Below are 26,051 nucleotides of genomic sequence, written 5' to 3' on the forward strand. Positions count from 1 at the left end.
AGGTAGTCCACACTGTCGTGAGCCAGGCGTGTGCGCTTATCGGTCACGATCCCCCCTGCTGCGCTGAGCGTCCTTTCGAACAGGCCACTCGACGAGGGGCAAGCTAAGAGTGCCATAGCAAATTGTGCCAGCTCTGGCCACAGGTCAAGCCTGCACACCCAGTAGTCCAGGGGTTCCTCGCCTCAGAGCGTCCACATCGGCCATTAACCTGATGTAGTCGGACACCTGTCGGTCTAAGCGTTCCCTGAGGCTTGATTCGGAGGGCGGCTGTCGATGGGTTGGCTACAAGAATGATGTCATATCCGAAGTGACTAACACATCTTCAAACCGCTCTCTTCTTGCAAGCGCCGCAGCATTGGTACCCACACCTGTTTCTCTGTGGGTGTAAATTCCTCTGCCAGTGCCCGCAACAGCAGAATTCAGCATCTATCGCAGCAAGGCCTGGAAATGCTGCATTCTGACAGCCCTCTGTGATGCTGGTAACATGTCCGCCATTTTGTGTTTGTATTGGGGGTCTAAGTATGTTGCCACCCAGTACTGGTCCTTGCCCTTTATGCTTTTTATATGGGAGTCCCTCTTCAAACACTGGAGCATGAAGGCCCCCATTTGCACTAAATTGGAAGCAGTGGAGCGCCCTGGCTCCTGCTCATCGCCCCAGGAGAATGTCGTCCTTGGTCTCCTCCCCCCAGCCACGGACAACACCAGGGATCCCTGAAAAGTTTAAAATCCCCCTCAAAGCCTGCTCTTCTTGCTCCTCCTCCCCCCCCCCCCAGCCAACATCCTCCTCTGACTCCTCTTCAGACTCCTGCTGACTTGTCTCAGATAGAGTAGCCCCCCCTGGAAATTCATTCATTATTGCGACTTCCTTATCTTCCAACTCCTGCTCCTCGACAGCTTGATCAATGACACAAAGAAATGCACGCTCCAGAAAGAAGGCGTAAGGTACGATGTCACTGATGGTGCCCTGGCTGCGACTGACCAGTTTGGTGATCTTATCTAATGGCCGCAAAAGTCTGCATGCGTTGCGCATGAGCAGCCACTGGCGCGGTGAAAAGAAACCAAGCTCCTAGAACCTGTCCTGCTGCAGAGTTCATACAGGTAGTCGTTAACAGCACATTGCTGCTGGAGCAGCCTATCAAGCATATACAAAATGGAGTTCCAGCGCGTCGGGCTGTCACAAATCAGACGTCTGACGGGCAGGTGGTGTTGCCGCTGAACGTCAGCAAGGCGAGCCATGGCCGTGTATGATCTTCTAAAATGGCCAGAGATTTTCCTGGCCTGCCGCAAGACATCCTGGACCCCGGGGTATTTGGGAACGAATCGCTGCACAACTAAGACAAGATGTGTGCCCATTTGTGTCATTTTGCCCTGTTTCAACACGCTCAGCAGATTGGCACTGTTGTCGCCCACCACTTTACCAACTGTCAAATTGAGCGGGGTTAGCCACTGATCGGCCTGTGACTGCAGAGCTAAAAGCAGTGCAGGACCGGTGTGGCTCTTCGCTTCCAGGCACAACAGCCGCAGCACAGCATGGCAACGTCTCACCTTGCACGTCAAATAGGTTTTGGGGAGCTTGGGGGGTGCAGCAGAAGAGGCGGTAGCAGTGGAAAAGGAGGAGTCAGCCGAGGAGGATACGGAGGATGGAGTAGGAGGAGGAGAAGAAGAGGCAGGCCTGCATGCAATCCGTGGCGGTAACACCAAATCCACACGGGTGCCACGGGTTACATGCTTGACGGCCGTCAGAAGGTTCACCCAGTGGGAAGAAAAAGTTATGTACCTTCCCTGCCCATGTTTGCTCTTCCAAGTGTCTGTGGTCAGATGTATCTTGGCACCGACACTGTGCCAGAGATATATTCAATTGCCGCTGAACATGGCCATATAGCTCTGGGATGCCCTTCTGGGAGAAATATTTCCTTCCGGGGACCTTCCATTGCGGTGTGCCAATGGCCACAAATTTTGGAGTGGAGGACAAATGGGAGGAGAGAGGAGAAGGAGGTGGACGTGGAGTGCCGGGAGTGTGGCTTTGTGGGTTCTGACGGCGTTGCTCCCACTGGGCTCGGTGATGGGAGGCCAGGTGCCTTCTGAATGTGGTCGTCCCTAGGTGAGTGTTGGGCTTACCACGACTTATTCGTTGACAGCACAGGCTGCAGATGGCAACACTATTGTCAGCAACTGACACTTTAAAAAAAGCCCACACTGCTGAGCCATGTGCCGGCATCCTGAAGCGCAAGATGTGACCGTGCATAGTGGATGGCTCGTTTCAGATACAATTGCAGTCTGCTTTTTTCTGCCTGCTTCTCCTTTTTTTCCTCTCCCTCTGAACTCCCCTCCTCTTCCTCTCTTGTGGGTACCCATGTGACATCCATCGACACATCATCATCGTCACCTTCACCACCACTGATATAAGAGATCTCAGAGTAGGCAGCAACAGCGTGGATCACCCTCCTTGGGCTGATCTGGGTACTGTCGTCAGGCCATTGTTACCTCCTCTTCCTCATCCGATGCCAAGAATGGCTGCGCTTTGGAAAGGTCTGGGAATGGATGGAAAAATAATACCTCTGACTCGAGTGGAGGGGCTATGGTGGTGGTGGGGGTGATTTCTTTGGGGGTGCACACAGCAGAGAGTGAAGAGGTTGCAGATACAGAGGATGAGGAGGGTGCAGAAGCAGAAGGCTGAGTGAGCCACTCAACAAACTCTGGTGCGTCCGTAATCGCACGCACCTGTAATCACCGGCGTCACGCAAAGGGAGGGAAATGGGAAGGCCCTGTCCAAGGGAGAGGGAAAGATGGTGACCCCTGACTCACCTTGCGGCTGGCACCTGACGTCCCTAGATGGGTTCCTCACCCGTACGCCGATCACGTGCCTAAACCCTGGCTTTCCCTAAGATGAGCCCTATGTAGTGAACGGGGCGGTGGGATCACTAGTCCGCACCACTGACACTAAGAGGAAAACACCAAGGAGAGGACAGACAATACAGACAAACATATAATCCCAGGTGGGCGACAACAGCAGACCACCAAGGCCCAACAGGGATCCGGAGGGTAACGCTCTGGAACAACAACCAGGGAACACAGCTACACAGCTCCAGTGGGTCAGTATAGAAGTCCAGGCAGGAAGCTCTATATCTGGCAACCAGAGAAGTGAGAAATGGGAATATAAGGAGGTTTGGATTGCTGGACAAGAAACAGCTGAGGAGGAGAAGCTACGGATCCTTGAGTGAGCCAAAAAGGATTGCAAGGCAAACCCAGAAAGCTACCATTAATAAACAGCACTGGCTTTAGACATAGAGCGCGCAGCCACCCGCTGCGACTTCCTGACCCCGGGTATAACGGAGTCAGGCGTGGCTCTTGACACCCTCGTGACAGCACCTTCTCTAACTTCCCACTTAGGCTCCAGCCTGGTGCACCTGCCCGATCCCTACCACCCCTGCAGAACGTCTTGCCTCTTCTTCTGCCTGTCATTTTCAAAATGACCCTGTGCCAAAGTCCCTAGAGAAGAGGAGTATTTGTGGAAGCGGGTATATCGCAGGCCTCAATCAGTATTTGATGGAAGCCAGTATATCGCACCCCCTCAATCAGTATTCTGTGGAAACCGGTGTATCGCAGGCCTAAATCAATATTTGGTGGAAGCGGGTATATCGCACCCCTCAATCAGTATTTTGTGGGAGCAGGTATATCGCACCCCTTAATCAGTGTTTGTTTTGGGGCAACAGGTATATCACACCCATTGCAAATAGTTGTTCCAACAACGCTTGTCCCTCTATATACCTGCAGTATCGCAGCAGAACCGCACACAACTGTTGCACAATACAAATGCACTATAATATACTTTTTATGTTAAAAAGTATATTATAAGTATATCACACCCCTCAGTAAGTCACACCTATCATTAGCACACCTATACCAGTCCTTAAAAGGACTTTTGTGGCCCTATTAGCTAGCGTTTGGTGTCCCTAACAGTCTGTCCCTACTCCACAAAGCAACCTCTCCCTACACTGGCAAAACACAGAATGTAAAATGGCTGCCAGATCAGGTTTATTTATAAGGTAGGGGGTGTGCCCATGTGCTGAAACTTCTCAATTGGCTGTCCTGTACCACCTGATGGATGTGTCATGGGTCAAAGTTGGGCGCAATGCAAAAGAATATGGCACGTGCGAATATCTCCATATGTTTCCATGTTTTGTGAATCACGAACAAGCAAAATTCACAGCGAAACGACCATCTTTATGTAAGAATACACAGACACTTCCTGGGTTCTCTATCTCCCTCCCTTCTCCTTACTCTATGATTGTCTGTCATGGGTAGCAATTCCCTGTGGCTACTTTGCTAGGAACACAAGGTGAAGGCACATTGACACTGCTATAGAAACGACCACATGCACCCTGGTGGCTTAGAAATGGATACTCCTACTATTAGGGTTTCCACTAATTATAATGGAAGGAGAAGTCTGGTAGGAAACTGCTATAAAACAATACCATCTCATACAACACAATTATAAATGTAGAGTACCCTAGAGGCACAAAAGGTTTGAGCAAATAATTGGAAATACGCTCTGATAGAGTGGATTAACAGCTAATGTGCATGTTAAAACAGCTAAATGTACCAAGCTAATAACTGACAATGCCCTCCTCTTGTTATAGCATTTATCTGAATCCACAATTCACAATTGATTAAACAGTGGATAGCGCTACTTATGGGTAAGTTATTTCATCAGCAGCTCTGAAGTAAAATCTTTGATTTTGTCCATGTGGCTTGAATGATACAGAGATAGAAAACCCAATTAATCAGCTCGAGGTGTTTATTTATGTTCTGTTCCTGCTGCCTTTCTTCCCTGTTGCCTGAATTAAGCCGCTGGAAGGTTGCATTGATTGGCTATCTCACAGCTTGCTGTCTGTTCTTTTTGACAGGCAATTTAGTTGCTACATGTCGGCCTCAATAAAAGGAAAAAAAAACATTCAGACGACTGACATTTCTACAGACAAGCAATTTATCCAGATGGAATTTTCCTCACCGCCGCGTAGTCTGTGTGTAAGTGGCAGAATGTGTAATATTGCAGCCTTTGTAACTGTTATGTGAAAACACAGACAATGGAATTAAAGGGTTCAGAGTAAATACTTGTCTTACTTGGAAATCAAGAAATAAGACTAAGAACATACTGTGTCCACATAGCAGTTAGGGTTTTAATCTCTGCTTTGCTGTAGCCGCTAATTACGGAATAGAAGCTTTTCGTGATTGCTGCATACAGCCTGCTACCAGTCAATAACCCATATTAAAGGATATCAGGTTGGTGGGGGTCTGACACCAAGCACCCCCTCCAATCAGCTGTTTTGGACAGCCGCTGACACCAGAGTAGAGCCGGAAGCAGAAGAATCTGTCCACTTATCAACATAGCTCCCATTGAAGGACATCAAAATTGAGAGAATAGAAAACCCCTTTAAGTGGCAAATTGGGCAGAAGTGATGCAACAGGGCATTGAATGAAAGTCTTCTATACTCATTGTCTGCAGTAGTGTATAGCGGCCACACTGACACGCAACGAGTCTGCAGCAGAAAGTTCACAGTGGATCTGCCATACATTTCACTATCTGCATTTCACTGTGTGAAATTTGCATCAGATATATGCAAACACAAGTTGACAGGCTGCGGATTTAAAATTAGCAGGGCATGTCCAAGTAATGTTTAAACTTTCTCCATAGCATGCAGGTGACATTTTATATCCCATCCACTTTGCTGCTATTAGAAACCCTCCAGGTACGCTGCTACCAGATCCACTCCAGAAAAGCCGCAGCATTGAAACTACCTGTGGCAGTATCCTAAGGGTGTAGACAGTCAATGGCAGACTTGGCATAGACCCTACAGGGAAATTTCCCAGTGGGATGATGCCCACCTCACAGCTGCCAGCTGGGTACATACCGTTCTGATGCTCTCAGCAGTGATTTCTACAAAGTGCATCAGGTACCTATACACTTGGATGGTGGCTGCAGGTGTCCTCAGGATGGTGATACAGTTGAATACGGTGGGATGGGAGGAAGTATTATGTGCTGCACTGTGGTATTTGGTTCTGCTGGGGGGGGGGGGGCTACTTTGTGCTGCACTATGGCATTTCTGGGCCGCCTACTTATGTTGGACCTGATCACTTATGTAGGTTGTCTTCTATCAGTTTGGATCCACCTGTAGTGTGGGGCCACTTTTATATATATTTTTTTTACATTTTTAGTATTTTTCCAGGGTCACTTTACGTTCCCAGTCAGTTCTTGTAGAAATCAGAAGCAATCCTGTCGAGTGCAGGCAAGTTCTTCTTACAAAATTATTCTGAGAGTCAGCAAGATGCACAGGGTCAGCACCCTCAGCACAAGCTGCCATTTACCCATTAGGATTGTCTAGGCTCAGAAACCCACATACAGTACATGGACTATTCCCTTCAGAGCACAGACACACCGTCAGCTTTTGTATCCATGGAAGCGCAATTTACCAACCAGTCATTTCATCTTGAAAGCAATTCTTAACGCGTTCAATCTCTTTTCTTACAACAACAATAGACATGACAGAATAATAAAATTAATGCATTATCAGGTTAAATTTACAGTGTAAATATTTTCCATGTCTTTCCCAGGTGTACCGACAGAATGTGTTACTGAGAAATTGCGATTTTTCATGTGATGCTTTGCTAATAAGCTGCACCCCCGCAAGGCAACATAGGTTAATTGCAAGTCTACAGAATCTCCCCTAACTACACATCATTGTCATACACTCCTATCTCCCTCCAATTACGATTCACAATTGTTATCAAACCCCTGTTATGCTAAAAGACTAAAAATATTGTATGTAACATTCTTTATTAATTATCTTTAGACATAAATATATTTGGCCACCAATTTATGGTCCCCCTCTAATACTTGTTTTCCTTACAGAGCAGTTTTTCTAAATTATCATCACCACAGCGGCCAACCTAACAGTACATGCATGTTTTGCAAGAAAACAATTAAGGCACAAATATAATGCATGCATACTGCTGTCATACAGTATACAAAGATCGTGTTGCCTTACAATAAATAAATACAAGTGCCATAGTCTAGACATAAATAATACAGAGATTAAAAACCCAAAAATAACATTGCTCTAAAAGAGAAATTTAATATACGATATAAAGTTGCAATACTGTGTGACAAGAATAATTTGTGGATGTAAATCTAAATGTATCTATATTAGGCTACTTTCACAGTAGCGTTTTTGCAGGATCCGGCAGCATTAAAGAAAAACGCTTCCGTTACTGATAATACAACCATCTGCATCCATTATGAACGGATCTGGTTGTATTGTCTTTAACATGGCCAAGACGGATCTGTAATCAACTCCATTGAAAGACAATGGGGGACGAATCCGTTTTCTATTGTGTCAGAGAAAACGGATCCGTCCCCATTGACTTGCATTGTGGGTCCCAATTGACTTGCATTGCTCCGCATCCCAAGATGGAAAAAAAACTGCAGCATGCTGCGGTTTGCTCTCCGGAATGCAATGACGGAGCAATGCAAATACCAGAAAATTAGGATTCTTTCACAAGAGTGAGTTTTACATCCGGATGCAATGCGCGTAGCGTAAGCATACAAGGTAGGCCTACACGGCAACATATGTCACACAACGCTTTTTTTTTTTTTTAACGATAGTCAATGGAGCCACAATGTGACAAGCTGTGACGTGACACCCAAAAATATGTTTTGGATGGATTGTTTGAGACTTTTGCGTCACAGTCTTGGCATGTCACATTGCGACAACATTTACTATCTTTACATAAAAGTCGCACAACACCAGGTAGCTGTAGCCTTTTTTGTTGTGCGACACATGTCGTCATGTAGCAGGAACCTTAATTCTGACATATTCATTTCAGTGGGTCTGTGTACAGGAAAAATCCCAATTGCATTCAGGAAAAAAAAAAAAAAAAAAAAAAAATCGCTGGATTTTCTATATTGTGCGTTTTTCATGCAGCCCTGGTCCCAAAGAGAGGTGAATGGAAGGAATCCAGATGCAATGCCCTTTTTCACTGACAGTTTCTGTCATTCCCCCTCATAGGCCACAGTATGAGGCAGTGCACTGGAATGGGCCAGTGGCCTGCACCAGAGATGGAAACAGGAAATAGACTCATGTATTGTATTTTTTTTCTTCTTTCCTTGGCCACTTGGTGAACATACTACCGGGGGTCATTACTGGTGGACGTCCAGGCAGCGTACTGAGGGTAAAGCTGCATGTTGCCCGCAAGTCACCTCTTAGAGACAACTGGAGGAGGGGAAAGACAGTACATGGCTGCTATTGATGTCCACCACAGAGGCCTTTTGTGCTGCTGGAGCAGTATATTGTGCTGCACTGTGGTATTTGGGTCTGCTAGGACAGTATTTTGTGCTGCACTCTGGTATTGCAGACCCTGCCTTCTGTCAATTTGGACCCACCTACAGCATGGGGCCACTTTAGGGGCCCTTGAAATTCCCAGTCCACCCCTGTTAGCCACTATCTATTGGATATCTCCAATATATACCAGCCGATAATACTTACTCAGGCTTCTCTTCAGTTTTGGTAAGTGCCAAGCTTTGTCCTGATGTTTGTAGTGTGCTAGCACATACAGAGTTCTGATGCTGAAGAGGAGTCCAGGAGCCAGGACAGGAAGTCCCATGTAACAGGAAGCTGTCGCACTACTTTGTGATCCGCTGCATGGTATGTACTGACCACTATTTCGCCAGGTATCCACTGCTCAGTCATTTTGATGCTGATCGTTAGCCTTGGCTCAGCAGGCAGCATGCAGCATGCTCTTAAAACCTCCCTAGCATCTAGGTCAGAATGGCCAGCATGGTGGAGCAATTTGTTGAACACAACCCTCCTGCTTCTCTCAGTTCAATGATGCGCCCTCTTTCAAAGTTTACCAACTAGGTAAAATGTCTTGGAGTGAGCATAGAGGCTTGTCTACTAGTCACATAATGTCTCACCAAGAGGTGCACTACCCCAAAAATAGCCTCTGAGAGACAATTTTATAGCGGCAGTGAGGGAAGCACTTTTATGCCCTCTTAAAGAGAGCCTAAGGGGTCATTTATTAGAACGGCATTTTAGATGCTGGTCTTAGTAGGCTCTGCTCTGGCAGTGGTCTGCCAAACTTTGGCGGATCCACTGCGCCTTCTAAATCTACGACATCTCCCTTGCATAGATTTAGACCATTTTCTATATCTAAAACAGGAGTAGAAAACGATGAATGAGACAGCCTGCCGGCCGGTCCCCTTCCCCACCCACGTCACTCCCCCCTTTTTTAGACCGGTGTGAGAGGGGAAAAGTGGCAGCTTGCGGCGCAAAATAACATTTGCACCGCAATCTGCACAGAAATACGCCTAAGGCCACATGCCACACGACCCGTGGTGTGTTTTGCAGTCCGCAAATCGCGGATCCGCAAAGCACAGATGGCGTCCGTACGCGTTCGCACATTTGTGGAACGACACCGGACAGCCTTCAATATAAATGCCCTATTCTTGTCCGCAAAGCGCGGACAAGAATAGGACCATGTTATATTTTTTTTGCAGACCACGTACACGGTCTCAATGGAGGCGGGACAAGCGACACGGAAGTTGCTGTCCGCCTCTTTTGCGGGCCCCGGTTGAAGTTACTTGGGTGTCCGCATCCACGCTCATCCAAAACCGGCGGCTCGGATGTGGACCACCACAACGGCAGTGTGCATGAGGGGGGGGGGATCCTATAGCCAAAATTTCCTGGTTAGTAAATGACGCCAAAGTGTCCTAATAAGCCAGGCCTGTAATCATTCGACATATCTGTCTAAGACATAACTTCAGCATGGTTTTGCAGCAAATCCAACATGTCTACTTGGGGGTTCAATTATTTTTTATGTCAAAGAAAAGTACAGTATATGACAGCTGTGAAGTATATGCAGCCAGTGCTGGGGGCAGGGAGGGATGTGGGCCACAAACAGCAGACCAAACGGCCCTGATGGATACATAGTCAGCCCCTGATTGTATTGGGTGTTAGGTGAGACAGGAAGCCTCAGCTGCTGATCTTGCTCTCACTGGGTGGCAAAATTATAATGAATCTGGGCATCAGAGGCAATATTGCATACAAGGCCCTGATGCTTGGCAGTGCCTTTACCTTGTGTGCCTGGAAGTGCCCAATGTGGTGGGAAGCCTGCGGGCCACAGTTGCAATTGCGACTGCTGAGACTCTATACTCAAACCGCTAACTCCAGCAAGGCAAGGGGGTTGTTTTACCTGTGTAATTGTCAACGGTCCCCATGTGTACATTCCTGCTTACCAATATAACACTAGCATGGAGTAGTCAATGTGGAACATATCTGTCGGGCCGGACAGTGGCAGCAGCATGTGGGGACTAACGTCTTTACTATTGGGTAGCAGCATTAGGCCCCTTTCACACGGGCGAGTATTCTGCGCGTATGCGATGCGTGAGTTCAACGCATTGCACCCGCACTGAATCAGGACCCATTCATTTCTATGGGGCTGTTCACATGAGCGGTGATTTTCACGCATCACTTGTGCGTTGCGTGAAAATCGCAGCAAGCTCTATTTTGCACGCTTTTCACGCAACGCAGGCCCCATAGAAGTGAATGGGGCTGCGTGAAAATTGCAAGCATCCGCAAGCAAGTGCGGATGCGGTGCGATTTTTCACTCACGGTTGCTAGGAGACGATCGGGCGATGGGGACCCGATCTTTATTATTTTTCCCTTATAAAATGGTTTATACAGGGAAAATAATAGCATTTGAATACAGAATGCATTGTACAATAGCGCTGGAGGGGTTAAAGAAATAAATAAATCAATTTAACTCACCTTAATCACTTGATCGCGCAGCCGGCATCTCTTCTGACTTCTTTCTTTGCTGTGTGCAGGAAAAGGACCTGTGGTGATGTCACTCCGGTCATCACATGGTCCGTCACCATGGTAAAAGATCATGTGATGAACCATGTGATGACCGGAATGTGACGACACCACAGGTCCTTTTCCTGCACACAGCAAAGCAAAGAAGTCAGAAGAGATGCCGGCTGCGCGATCAAGTAGATAAGGTGAGTTCAATTATTATTATTTTTTTTAACCCCTCCAGCCCTAGTGTACTATGCATTCTGTATTCAGAATGCTATTATTTTCCTTATAACCATGTTATAAGGAAAAATTATACAATCTACAGAACACCGATCCCAAGCCCGAACTTCTGTGAAGAAGCTACGGGTTTGGGTACCAAACATGCCAATTTTTTCTCACACGCGTGCAAAATGCATTACAATGTTTTGCACTTGCGCGGAAAAATCACGCATGTTCCCGCAACGCACCCGCACCTTTTTCCCGCAAAGCCCGTGTGAAAGAGGCCTTATGCAGTCAATGATATGTAAAGCAGCCTCTGCTACTGCCTTGTAGTAATATGAACCAGTATTCTACCTTCTATATGCGCAGTCATAATTATTTATCAGCCCTAAATTTTATGCTGTCAGATACATTTTCTAGAAGATGTCAGTTTTCAATCAGATTAATATACTATGTACACAACAATTCATTACTGAAATTGGTCTGATAAGCTCAGAAATCTGTGTGTGAATGCAGCCTGACCATACACCGGAAATAACATTATATTTAGCTATGATTAGCATAACAATAAGAAAGAAAGGAAAGAAAAGAAAAGAAAGACAAAGGAAAGAAAGAGTAAAAACCTTTCAACATAGATGTTTTCTTTCCTGTCCCAAGGGAGTACAGACTGCAGAGGATCCGGTAACAGGAAACTTGAACGTCATCCACTATAAAAACAAACAAAAACATACAGTTTTATAATATAATAATCATTCAAATCTAAAAAATACCATTGTAATTATTTGTATGTGATCTACTTCAAAAATGACCAACGGAGCTCCCTCGTGTATTAATCAGAGGAGGTTTAGGATGTAATGACAGACAGATTTTAGCTCTTAAAGGGAACCTGTCTGTCACCACGAAATACAATGTAATCTGCAGGCAGCATGTTATAGAGCGGATTGATGTATTGCTTTCTGAACAAAGATTCAGAAAAACACATAGAAATCTCTGCTCCTTCTGCATTTTGTTGTACAAGGGGGCCATTAGTGACGGAAAGCATTCTCTGTGTGTACAGTGACTTATAGGAGGGCCTCCTGTACAACTGAATGCAGAGAGAGGGGACATTTAAAAGAATAAATTATACGTTTTGCTGAATCTTTTCCAACACCAACTATACATCAATCTGTTCAGCTCTTTCTGCTCTATAACGTGCTGCCTGGATATTGTACCTTTGAAAGTACAATAGAAATGTATAGCCATATTACTGTATGCTTTTACCATTTCATATCATTTTTAACAATGAGCTTTTACAGTTTGTAGATTGTACAAAAGTAGAGTGGTAAAATATGAACTATACAGCAAATCTCCCATTATACATGCTTTATGACTAGCACTATAATCGCGGCACAAGTACTATTATAGATACGCTAGTATAATACGGTATATGCACTACTATATGTGCACTGTGCTTTCTGTGTAAGCTTCTGCCTCTAACTTGCGGTTGTCATGCTTCATCCATTTTGAAGCACTGACACATATACCTTTAGGCTATTGGAAAAACGAGTACAGTTTGAGGTGGGAGTCAGATACTGCCATTTTCTTTTCTGGCAGCTAACATGAAAGTCCTGTCTCAATATCCAATGTAATGTAGCAAACATACTTAATATCATAATATAAAATGTAAAAAATGAATAATGACCAAATAATGTCATAGTGTTAGGCATGCCTTGGGAATACACTGATAACGGTAATGGGCACTTTGAGCTTGCCTCGAGCCATGATCTATGATCAATTATAAATCTGATACGTTCTGCTGGCCTCCTGGAGATATCCTTCAACAGTGCTGAGAACTAGCCGCTTTTCTATAAATGACACTGCAGACGCCAGCAGCCTGCTGATGGAACCTGCTAGGTTTTAGTAAAGATTGTATTTTATGTGGCAAAAATATATATTTCTACTGAATATTTAAATGTATTTTTAATAATAGTATAATTATTATTAAATATTTGACATCATGTCTTTTTTTCCAGAAAACATTATATAAATCTTGCGCCATTATGTAAATCTCGCACCTTTCAGTATTCGGCGCAGGCGCAGTGAGGAAGCTGGCAGCCGGCGAGCGCCCTTCACTCACTGCGCCTGCACCGCGAGATTTACACTGCAGTCAGGGGAGGAGGTAGGGGACCAACTATGCCTGCCCCTGTCAATGTAGTGTAGCAGATCGTGGCCAGAGGTGGGAGAACGGAGCCTCTAGGAGCAGGGGCAACGCGCCCCCCCCCCCCTGCTCCTAGAGGCTAATTAGCATATTATAAAAGTTTGTTTTTCTCAATAACGGCGGCAGGCGGTAAGATGGCGCTAATACAGTTATGTTCAGCTGATATTAGCACATCGCTAATGTTAGCCAGCTTAGAGTACTTTCACAGTAGCGTTTTTCTTTTCCGGTGTTGAGTTCCGTCCTAGGGGCTCAATACTGGAAAAATCTGGTTTATCCTAATGCATTCTGAATGGAGAGCAATCCGTTCAGGATGCATCAGTTCAGTCCCTCTTATGTTGCTGCAGTTTTCTCTCCGGCCCAAAAAATCCTGAACACTTGCCGGAATTTCCATTGAAATGTATTGAGCCGGATCCGGCATTAACACTGGGTTCAGACCTGAGCGTATTTGATATGCGCGTTTTTGTGCGCGTTTTTGTCGCGCGTTTTTGTGCGCGTTTTTGTCCATAGTCAACACGCGTATTACGCGCTTTGTGTGATTGACAGCAGTGTCCTATGGCCGCAAACGCGCGACAAAACGCCCCAAAGAAGCTCAAAAACTTGTTTATGCGTCGGGGCGTTTTTCAGTGCGTTCGAACGCGCTGTAAAACGCGAAAATGTGAACCAGTCCCATAGGGAAGCATTGGTTTGCATCGGCTATGCGTTTTACAGCGCGTTCGAACGCGCTGTAAAACGCGCAAGTGTGAACTTAGGGTAAGCGTTCCGGCAAAACGGATCCGGTTTTCCAGTCTGCACATGCGCAGACCTTTAAAAATGCAAAAAAATAAATACCGGATCCATTTTTCCTAATGACACCGGAGAGACGGATCCGGTATTTCAATGCATTTGTCAGATGGATCCGCATCCAGATCCGTCTGACAAATGCCATCCGTTTGCGTCAGGATTGCCGTATTCGGCAGGCAGTTCCGGCGACTGAACTGCCTGCCGGAATCCTCTGCCGCAAGTGTGAAAGTACCCTTAATACCCATTTTTCAGGTGACAGAAACCCTTTAAGATACAAAGATCATGGTTTGAATAGGATTAACCCTTTCCTGACACAACAACTTTTCGTTTTAGTTTTTGGATCCCTGCCTTACCGGAGCCATAACTTATTTATTTTTTGGTTGAGGGCTTGTTTTTTGCGGGACAAGTTGTACATTGTAATACCACCATTTAATATTGAATACAATGTAGTGGGAAGCAGGGAAATTCCAAATATGGTGGAATTTGAATTAAAAAATGCAATTCTGATACCGTTTTACATGTTTTATTTTTACAGCGTTCACTATGCTGTAAAACTGACTTCTGCTCTTCATTCTCCAGGTCAGTACGATTATAGCGATAGCAAATAGGTTTAGTTTTTCTTGAATTTTAATACTGGGGGAAAAAAAACTTTTGAAAAACTGTATTTTTTTTCTTGTCATGGCTGTATTTTGACCCTCATAACTTTTTTATAGTTACATGAACAGAAATGTGTGAGGACTAATTTTTTTGCGGGCCAATCTTTTTGGTTATATCATTTTGTTGGGTATGACTTTTTAAAGACTTATTATTACATTGTTTTGGGAAGTAAAGTAATGAAAAAACTGTGAATTATAATTTTTTTTTTCCGTTACGCCATTCACTATATGGAATGTTTTTTATTTTATTTTAATAATAAAGGCGTTTTCGTACGCGGCGATTCCCATTATGTTATTATACATTTATTTTTATTTTGGGGAAAGGGGGGTGATTTAATTTTTATATGTTTTAAATATTTTTTAAAACTTTTTTTTAAAAAATTTAAAATTGTATTTTATTTTTTACTTCTTGGACCACAACTTGTATAGAACAATTACAATCATTGCAACCTCCTGCACTGGGACGCGAAAACTCAAGCCAGAGGCGGAAAGAGACCTGTGGACTGCATAGCAGATGGCGGTGGTGTATCGGACACAGATGAGTATTTTTTTTTAAATTATATATGTTACCACTATGGGGGGGGGGGCATTATATGTATGGGGGAGAGCAATATATATTCAGAGGGCATTATACTACAGATACACTGCCGGAGTATAGCATTATATATACTACCACTACAAGGGGCATTATATACTACAGGGGGACGGGTTGGTGGAGCATTATACATATTAGCACTATGGGGGGGGGGGGGGATTATGCTACAGGAGAGGCTGGAGCAAAACATGGGGCATCATACATTTGGGCATGACAGGAATGCACAACATATTGGCACAACAGGGGGCATTATAATACAGAGTAAATTACAGGGGGTCATTGTAACTATAGAGGGTACTGCAGCAGGCCTTTATAAGTACTGTGAGCACTATAAGAAGCATTATAAATACTGGGGCCACTATAGGGGGCAATATAACTTCTGGGGACACTATCTGGGATTTATTACTACTGGGGGCTCTAAAGGAGTACCTTATGGAGGGTCCTTGTTACTGATGGTGGCACTATAGGGACGCCTTATTTCTGCTAGAGGCCCTGTGGGGGCATTATTAGGCCTCTTTCACACTTGCGTTGTCCGGATCCGTCCTGCACTCCATTTGCCGGAGGTGCCCGCCGGATCTGGAAAAACGCAAGTGTACTGAAAGCATTTGAAGACGGAACCGTCTTCCAAATGCTTTCAGTGTTACTATGGCAGCCAGGACGCTATTAAAGTCCTGGTTGCCATAGTAGGAGCGGGGAGCGGGGGAGCGGTAAACTTACAGTCCGTGCGGCTCCCGGGGCGCTCCAGAATGACGTCAGAGCGCCCCATGCGCATGGATGACGTGATCCATGCGATCACATGATCCATGCGCTTGGGGCGCCCTGACGTCACTCTGGAGCGCCCGGGGAGCCGCACGGACGGTAAGTATACTGCTCCCCCGCTCCCCACTACACTTTACCATGGCTGCCAGGACTTTAGCGTCCCGGCAGCCATGGTAACCACTCTGAAAAAGCTAATGTCGGCTCCGGCAATGCGCCGAAACGACGTTTAGCTTAAGGCCGGATCCGGATCAATGCCTTCCAATGGGCATTAATTCCGCATCCGGCCCTGCGGCAAGTGTTCCGGATTTTTGGCCGGAGCAAAAAGCGCAGCATGCTGCGGTATTTTCTCCGGCCAAAAAACGTTCCATTCCGGAACTGACGACATCCTGATGTATCCTGAACGGATTTCTCTCCATTCAGAATGCATTAGGATAATCCTGATCAGGATTCTTCCGGCATAGAGCCCCGACGACGGAACTCTATGCCGGAACAAAACAACGCAAGTGTGAAAGAGCCCTTAATCGTGGAACACTGTGGGGACATTATTATTGGGCACAATATGGAGGGCATTACTACTAATGGGGTACAGAGGGTACTGTAGGGGCCACTATTACTATTGAGGGCAGTATGTGAGTTATTGAGGGAACTATCTGTTTAGCACTATTATTTCTACAGTATAGTGTTTGTGGGCATTGTGGAGCACAGCAGGCACAGTATTGGGGGTAACAACAGGATGACGATGTAGGGGCCGCAGGAGAGGGTATGATGGAAAAGTGAGTAAACTAAGATAGCTGTGTTGCAAGTTCTACAGAGACAAGATGTGGCTAAAAAGTTGTCATCTTGGCAGGGTGCTTCAAATGGAGAAGATGAGGCAAGAGAATGTCCACATCAGACGAGACCTCACTGGACGTAAGCGGTGGTGTGGTATTCTCATGTATGTGTAATTGCACTGTATGTAATGTTCATCTACATATGCTTAACAATAGGGCTGGCAGGGAGTGTTTGGATTAAAAATTTGCTATGGGGGGGGGGGGGGTGATATGGGTGGCGCTGTTTGAATTTTTGCCTCAGACAGCAGAAAGGCTAAAATCGACCATGTTACAAATCATTATTTTTGTCTGATCCTGCTGTCATTATTTACTCAATTGACTCTGATCCCTCTTCTTGCTTTGGATCAGGGCAGAGAGCGGCTTAAGACTGCGGGCGTCTGCAATTCAACAGTGAGACTTTCTTTGATGCAAATGGAGTATTAGGCCTCATGCACACGACCGTTGTTTGGGTCCGCATCCGAGCCAACGTTTTGGCGGCTCGGATGCGGACCCATTCATTTCAATGGGGCCGCAAAAGATGCGGACAGCACTCCGTGTGCTGTCCGAATCCGTGGCTCCGTTCCGCGGCCCCGCTAAAAAAAATATAACCTGTCCTATTCTTGTCCGGGCGTTGTGGACAAGAATAGCCATTTATATTGCCGGCGCCCGTTCCGCAAATTGCGGAAGGCAACACGGGCGCCTTCTGTTTTTTGCAGATCCGCGGTTTGCGGACCGCAAAAAACGGCATGGTCGTGTGCATGAGGCCTTTTGCTGTTGCTATATGAGAGGTTCACATTGCAGCTAGTGCCCTAGGGCAGACTCATTCCTATCACCCTAAGGATCTCTATAGGTCCAATGTGCAATATTCAGAAAGCATAATGTATGTCAGACTAGGAGAATGGAGAAAGCTTGATTGCCACAACTGAACAGAGATCCCAATACATGACCAGTTACATAGCAAAATAATTTGAAGCACACCTGCAGTTTTATATAGAAACTGTTATATTATAACTTGCATTGCAGATTCTTAATAGCAGCATGGACCAGCCGCGGTCCGTGCTAATCATATTTATGCTCGCTGAGACAGAGTGTCCTGTCCTGTCTTCTAGGCTCCCATATTCAGTAGGGGACCCATTGATGTAGATTCACTTCACAGTCTACAATGCAGGCTGCCCTACTGGACACTTGCAGCCAGTTGGATATCTGAAGATTGGTGGGGTCCCAGCACCCCATCCGATGGAGAGGCTTTTAAAGTGATTATTCAGAAATATCTCTTTTTAAAAACTTACATAGCAAATCCACACCAAACTGGTGACGTGCCACATGTTCAAAAATGGAGGTCAGGATTGGAAGGAGAGCCACTGTGGTGTAGTTAATGTTCTGGGAGACACCCTTCATCTGAGTTCTTGAATGAGTGAATTTTCCAAGCTTTAAGTTTTCCAAGGTCTTTTCTAAATCTTCAGCAGCATTTTCAAAGAAAGCTCTAACTCCAGCTTTTACCAACTCAGAACCAGACTTCATCACTGTGCTGAATGGGAACAAACAGGCAAGCTCCATGTAAAACATTAAGTTGGTGAATAAGATACAAATCACAAGACAATCTGTTAAGGTTCTTGACATATTAAAAGGCCGTATGTATTTTTATCCATAAAGAGTGCCATTTTTGCCAATGGTTTGGGTCTGGTATTGCGGTCCCATTTAAAGGGATTCTGTCATGAGATTTGAGCCCTATAAGCTAAACATATGGCCAGGTCCGTACTAATAACATGAATCCTAAACTGCCCTTATTAAACCTGCTTGTGGCTCTATTAGCCCAAAAAACTGGTTTTTATAAGCTGTCACTCACCTACCTAAGGTGTCCATGGGGTTTTACGTTAACCCAGGGTGCCCGCCCGCACCCCTCACAGTCTGGTGCCCAGCGCCGCCTTCCTCACCTCAGCCCCACCTCCGCAATCCTCCCGTCCCTCTGCTAGATCCGGCGCCTGCGCAATAGGCTCAGCCTGATGCGCCGCGGACTCCTGGCAGCGGCTTCGTTGAGCGAAGTGATGGCGAATGTATGACGTCTTTGAGCTATCCATGTTCTGGTGAACCCATTAACTTTAACAGGTGAGTCTTGTGCATAAAAATTGATCTAAGTACTGCATTGACCAATGGTCCGCTTATAAAATTGAACATGTGAATTGGCCCAGTGTGCTAGTGTTTAGTCCGTGTGCTGTCCATTCTACACTTGGACAGCACATAGAGGTGAACATTGCTCATCTGAATGGGCCGTAAGTCTACACAGGGTGGATCTGCTGTGAATTTGTGCACATAAAATCCACAGTGGAAAGTGGATGAGATGTATAAATGTCATCCACATGCTGCAGACTTCTTCTGTGCCGAAATTCAACAACCTGTTAATTTCTACTGTGGATTTTCACAATGGATTCCACCCCTATCACTGTACTAGGGCAAGCATCACCAACCTCCTGCATACCAACTGTTGTGAAACTGCAACTCCCAGCATGCACTCTTGCTCGACTGTTCTTGGAACCTCCACAAAAGTGAATGGAGCATGCTGGGAGTTGTAGTTTAAGAATTAGGGTGCCAGAGGTTGAAACCACTGCACTAGGGGGTGAAATTCAAGTAAACCAGCTGGAAAATGTGCATGTGTATAGACTCACCATTTACAGTTAACCAGTTGTTTAAATGGTAAGTCTACTATTCCTTTGCATGAACCAGTTAGGTTTTGCTGTTTATGCAGCCCTCTCTGTAAGGCCTCATGCACACGACCGTGGTGTGTTTTGCGGTCCGCAAATCGCGGATCTGAAAAACACGGATGCGTCCATGCGCATTCCGCAATTTGCAGAACGGCACGGACAGCCTTCATTATAAATGCCTATTCTTGTCCGCAAAGCGCAGACAAGAATAGGACATATTATATTTTTTTAACTGGGCCACGGAATGGAGCAACGGATGTGGACAGCACACGGAGTGCTGTCCGCATCTTTTGTGGCCCCATTAAAGTGGCGGCTCGGATGTGGACCCAAACAACGGCCGTGTGCATGAGGCCTAAGGCTATAGATATTTGGTGACACAGCTGTCTGGCATGACGACTGCACTGTAACCGAGTCCAAAAAACTTGAATCAACAAAAAAAAAAAACTCAACTGAATAAAATTTGAGTCACAGTCAACTTTTATATGGCTTCTGCACTAGGCTCAGCTACATGATTAGCATACGTTTTTTTTCTTTAAAGAGAATCTGGCACTATGAAAGACTACTCTGAATTAGTACATGAATGTGATATCCTAAAGCTATACTAGTGGGTAAAATTACACTCACTTAAGGGGTTGTCCGAGTTCAGAGCTGAACCCGAACATATCCCCATCCTCACCCGTCAGCCCCCTGACATGAGCATCGGAGCATTTCATTCTCCAATGCTCTCCCTTGCCCTGTGCGATCCACTTTTTTGTTTATATTATTACACTGCTAGGAGGAGGCTTCCGCCTATCAGTGTTCCCCGACTCTGATGGTGGGCATTAGTGCTGCCCTAGCCGTTTTACCCTAAAGCCCGCTCATCGGTCCCGGTAACATCACTGGGATCAGTGCTAGGTGGAAGCCTTTGTCTAGCTTTCCCCATGGAGAGCCCGATACATCACCGGATCTCCAAAAAATGCCTTTGCCCTGCGTGATTCAGTAGGGAAAAGGAGAAGAGATGCTCATGTCAGGGGGCTAAAGGGGTGAAGATGGGATATGTCCGAGTTTAACAGACCCTAAACAGAGGACCTGAAAAAAAGAACTTCCTGGTTCTCCGGTCCTCTAGTATAACATATGATCAGCCAGTCAGAAGCTCCAAAAAGCATCGTATGACATATACTCCAAAGATTCCTCAGAAACTAGAGTCCCAAACTGCAACACAAGATCCCTTTAACCATTGCTGACTGGCTTAGAGTGATCATGTGCTAAGCCACATGATTCCACATAAGCAGGAAGTACTTTCTTTTCTAGCCCCTGCTAGCCACTTTGTTGGGCTTTTTGCTGGGTGTACTTGTTCCCACTCTGTTTGGCCTTCATTCAGATGTTGTTATTTTAAGGGTATATTCACACGACCATATTTTCAATCTACATCTGATTCGCATTTTTTGCGGATCAGATGTGGACCCATTCATATCAATGAGGCCTCAAAAGATGTTGACAGTGCACAGTGTGCTGTCCGCATTCGTATGTCTATTCTGCGGGCCCACAAAAAATAGAACATGTCCTATTATTGTCTGTTTTGTAGACAAGAATAGGCATTTATTCCATAATGCGGGACCTGCTGAAGGGGAAAATGCGGGATACGCACATCCGGTATCCGTGTTTTGCAGATCCGCGATTTGCAGACTGCAAAATGAATACAGTCCTGCGAATGCCCCCCGAGAGTTCTGTCAAAGCAACATTGTGGAACAGATATACTACCACTTTTGAAAAGTGGGGAGAGTAGTGAGAAGACACAAATTTTGGTTCAAAATGCAAATATGGTGTGCGCAATAATTGGCTATGTTTTTATACCACAGTAGTGGCGGAAAACATTTAATAAAATGTCCCTAATTCTCTTTAAAAAAATCTCCATACATTCATTTCATTATTTCTATTGTGGCAGGTTCTGTTTTTCATATAACCCATGACTCAGATTGTTAGAGATAAAACTTAAAGAGGACCTTTCACCGATTCTTACCCTATGAACTAACTATACAGATATGTGGAGCGGCGCCCGGGGATCTCTCTGCACTTACTATTATCCCTGTGCGCCGCTCCGTTCTCCTGCTATGCCCTCCGGTATCTCCGTTACCTAAGTTATGGTAGGCGGAGTCTGCCCTAGCGCTGGCCAATCGCATTGCAGAGCTCACAGCCTGGGAGAAAATAACCTCCCAGGCTGTGAGCTCTGCGCTGCGATTGGCCAGCGCTAGGGCAGACTCCGCCTACCATAACTTAGGGACTGGTATCTCCGCCTACTATAACTTAGTGAGCGGAGATACCGGAGGGCATAGCAGGAGAACGGAGCGGCGCCCGGGGATAATAGTAAGTGCAGTGAGATCCCCGGGCGCCGCTCTACATATCTGTATAGTTAGTTCATAGGGTAAGAATCGGTGAAAGGTCCTCTTTAAAGGGGTTCTGCAGTTTTTTAAACTGATGATCTATCCTCTGGACAGATCATCAGTAGCTGATCGGCGGGGGTCCGACATCCAGGACGCCTGCCGATCAGCTGTTTGTGAAGGTAGCGGTGCTGGCAGTAGCGCTGCAGCCTTTTCGCTGTTTACTGCAGGCCCAGTGACGTCACGACTAGTATCAATGGCCTGGGCGGGACTAAGCTCTGTTCACTTGAATGGAGCTTAGCCTTGCCCAGGCCATTGATACTAGTCGTGACGTTACTGGGCCAGCGGTAAACAGCGAGAACTACTGCCAGCGCCGCTGCCTTCTCAGACAGCTGATGGGCAGGGGTCCCGGGTGTCGGACCCCCGCCGATCAGATGCTGATGATCGTTCCAGAGAATAGATCATCAGTTTAAAAAAACTGCAGAACGCCTTAAATGTCAGACAGAGTATAAATTCAGAACAAGCTGGAATGAAAACGGATGAAGGTACCGTGTGTCGAGTGTCTGAGCCAGAATGTGCAGACAGCTCACCATGGTGGCAGAGTCACTTCCTGCAGTAAAGGGATGAGAGTAAACATATTAGGGTACACATCTACTGTCAATATGGGATGTTAATTAAACGTGTTTGCACTGGCTACTGTGTCATTCTTGCTTCTCATACATGTGACAATGGCTCACTGGTGACATGCAGTATTAGAAAGGATATGAAACATACACAACAGTGATGATGTTATACTAGGGTTTGGTTGCTACAGGACAAGTCCCTATTTTATTACTTATTAACTTACTAGCTGTAATTTTGCCAAACTGGAGAAAACATAAAACTCTTATTTTATTATTTGTTCACAAGGAACTATCAAATCTAGATTTTGGGCAACTGCAATCATTTCTTTTTGCTGACTATAAATAGCTGAGCATGCTGGGAACACAAAACATATAAAGATTAAAAATTGATATGTTAGGGGTTGTCTGGGAATACATAATTGCTAACAGATTCCAGTAGTCTGCCTCCCCTACTGAAAGGATCATACTTCGGTACCTGCTCCCCACCGCTCCAGACCACTGTACTGGCTCCCGAGTCTTCATTTTCCAGTCTGGGTTTTATTTTATTCCTCCCTAGCTGCAGCATGGTCACCTAATCCTCTTCGGCCAACTGCTGGCTTCAGCAGAGATGTGTCCACAAGAGACATGTCATCGATGAAGCCAGTGGTTGGCTAAAGAGGAGGATCAGTTTACCATGCTCATGCCGGGTATGAAAAAAACAAACCCCGGACTAGAGGACGGAGAGCAGGCGCCAGCTCTGAGGACCAGACTGGCGGGGAGCAGGTAGGCATGACCCTTTCAGTAGGGGAGGCATCTGGAATTTGTTAGAAATTATGTATTCCTGGACAACATCTTTAAAAGATTTATCCCTTTTGGAAACCCCATTTCTTATGGTGGGTCCTTTAAGTAAACATGATAGCATGAGGTGTCTCAGTATCAGAGGAATGAAAGCATCAAAGGGCACCCACTGAACAAAATCCTTCATGTCCATTGACTTCAGCTAGGTGCAGCTCTTGGTGACCTCTGTAGCAGTTAAGGGGGTTGTTTGACATTAAAAACATGGCTCCCAGAAACAGCACTAGTTGATTTAGAAAAAACATGATAGGGAACTGTTCAATAGAAATGCCTTGATATTTTAATGCATTTCCACAGTATCTTCATCTTATTATTGGAACGTCCTAGCGTCCAAACACAAATATAACTTTGCTATTTAAGCAGTTCCCCTGTAAGTGGCAGGCAAACAAATTTAAAGTGAATTTCCCTCTTCAATGCCATTTCTTCCTTTAATTTATATAGGTTTGAAATTCTGTGCTTTTTTGGTACATATCTCCAAAATTTGGAGCTCTGCATGAAAACATTGGAGCTAAGTCTCCTATAATTGATACATGTTGAATTTAGCATAGAATTTGAACCTAAAAAAAAAAAAGAATGACAATAAAAGGCAGAGATTAAGATGTTTTCAGTTGAGTATCCTTTATAGATAATATGCAGTATAACATTACATAAAGTTTTTTGAACTTGTGTCTGTTTACATAAATTTTGAAGATTTCCATGTGTTATTTTTTTCACACAACACAGAAGTCATGTTACGTGCCATTTTCATGCATAATTTAAGAGAAAGTACCCTCGCTTGCAATTCCTTTCCTAACCTATCTGAAATTGACTTACCAAACAGTGATATCCTATGTCTTACAAGAGCTGCCAGTTTGCAGAACAGACTGAAGTGACAGGGAGAAGTACAGAGGAAATGAGAAAAAAATGGTAACAAGTTAGGAAAAAGATGCAAAGAATAATACTGAAATTGGTAAGACACAGACGTGCAAAAGCTGCACTTACATACAGATACAACAACTGCATTTCTTATCACTTAATGGAAACTCTCACACATTGAGACATGGTGGAAGTATGGAAGATTTAGCAGGACACTTATGTGCAAACTATTAGTGATGTGCCCTAGAAGGCCTCAAATGAGAATGTGTAAATGACGGTTATGATGACTACACATAAAAGGCGATGAATACATAAAATGTTAGAAACAGCATAAACTACTAAGTGCATTTTCATATAGAGAAACAACAGCAATTAATATTACAGTAGTAACCAGGAGCACTGATAAAAAATACATGCTCTTATGAGATGAACATTGATTCACTTTGAAGTTCATTGTATCTGGAATGAAACACAAATGGCCACTACTTACTTTGCCACCATCTCTTTCTCTTTGTTAGATGCATAACCGCTACTGCTCAGAGTTTTGATTGGGGAGGACAGAAAGTACAGACAGTGATTCTTAAAGTACTGGTCAACGAGAGGTAAGAGAACCTGCAGCAGAAAACACAAGCAGCTTTTAGATCTTCATCAGTGATGCAGATGGAAGAGAGGGGGGCCACATAGAAAATATTTACATTTGGTTCTCTTTTGTGGTGTCTGGTTTTCCACCATCCTTTCAAAGTCCCACCCTTGCTTGAGAACAATGCAGTTTCTATGGAAAGTCCTACACAAGCTTTTGGAGGGGTTGTCTCAAAAATATTCTCTAAATTCTTAAACTCTTTAAGTGTGTTTTAAATAAGATACACGACGTGGTCATACTCTTCAGTTAGAAACGGTGACCCTGATCTTCCGCTGTCACAGCAGGTCCCGCTTCTCCCAGCTCTACTTCTAGCTGGTGATTGAAACAGGATAGTGTTTCCTATGTCAGCTACTGTACTGTACTGACACAGGAAATGCTATCCTGTATCAAGCACAAGGCAGAATTTAAACTGCTGGACCCAACCCAGGATTGTGCTGACAGTGGGAAACCAGGAAACCTTTGAAGACTATTAGCAAGTTGTATATCTTATTACTTGAAACTAATTTAAAGATCATTTTTTGAGCTGGTCAATCCATTTAATACCAATAGTAAAAGAGATTAAATGACTAGGCCCTATGCCTCCAAGGGTTTCATAGCAGTTGCCAAGTCTGCCATTAACCCTCATAACAACTTTGCAGGACTCACATAATATTATTATGGCATATGGATGTTATTGAATGGAGTCCTGAGTGGATCATCAGCAAGCATTTTCATGTGTCGTAGAACAGAATTCCTAAGGACATTGTCTAAGTGGCACCCCTAGTCTTCACCTTTAACTCTTGTACTTTGCACTCTACTTCAAGAGGTAGTGACCTGCTGGATCCCCCGCAGCAGTCTTTGTTCAGAGAAAGCTCACCCAGGCAGGTCAAGAGACACTGGCGAGGGGCACCATAGGAGAAGGCATCATAAATAATCCATGGAAGGCAGCCATTGCTTGGGGAGAGATAATGCTGCACACACACTGGCTTTTAATAGCCAGGGAAACAGCAAGTACCCTAACAGGCAAGAAACAGAGTTGGCCAGAAGAGGCCTACAGCGTGGGACCAGACTCTGGTGGCTATGCCTGCCGGGATGCTACACGCACTGCCGTATGTTACTTTGCTTACGTTGAAAACCAAATAAAAAAGAGTGAACACAGAAAAAAACATTTTATCTGCTGTAATTTTTGTAAAAAT

General features: G+C 45.0%; 1 protein-coding gene across 1 annotated transcript in view; it reads right to left on the reverse strand.

Annotated features, from left to right (window-relative positions):
• Positions 1-26,051, reverse strand: part of RYR3 (ryanodine receptor 3) — a 734,312-nt gene that overhangs the window by 254,834 nt on the left and 453,427 nt on the right. Inside the window, exons 60-65 of the mRNA XM_040412592.1 lie at positions 24,727-24,848; positions 24,195-24,244; positions 22,474-22,534; positions 18,158-18,396; positions 11,704-11,779; positions 3,302-3,314 (exon numbers count right to left, since the gene is read on the reverse strand). Of these exons, the coding sequence (XP_040268526.1) occupies positions 3,302-3,314; positions 11,704-11,779; positions 18,158-18,396; positions 22,474-22,534; positions 24,195-24,244; positions 24,727-24,848 (561 nt within the window). The remainder of the gene's footprint in view (positions 1-3,301; positions 3,315-11,703; positions 11,780-18,157; positions 18,397-22,473; positions 22,535-24,194; positions 24,245-24,726; positions 24,849-26,051) is intronic.

This window comes from Bufo bufo, chromosome 11 (assembly GCF_905171765.1).
Source record: "Bufo bufo chromosome 11, aBufBuf1.1, whole genome shotgun sequence".
In the NCBI taxonomy this organism is placed as follows: Eukaryota; Metazoa; Chordata; class Amphibia; order Anura; family Bufonidae; genus Bufo; species Bufo bufo.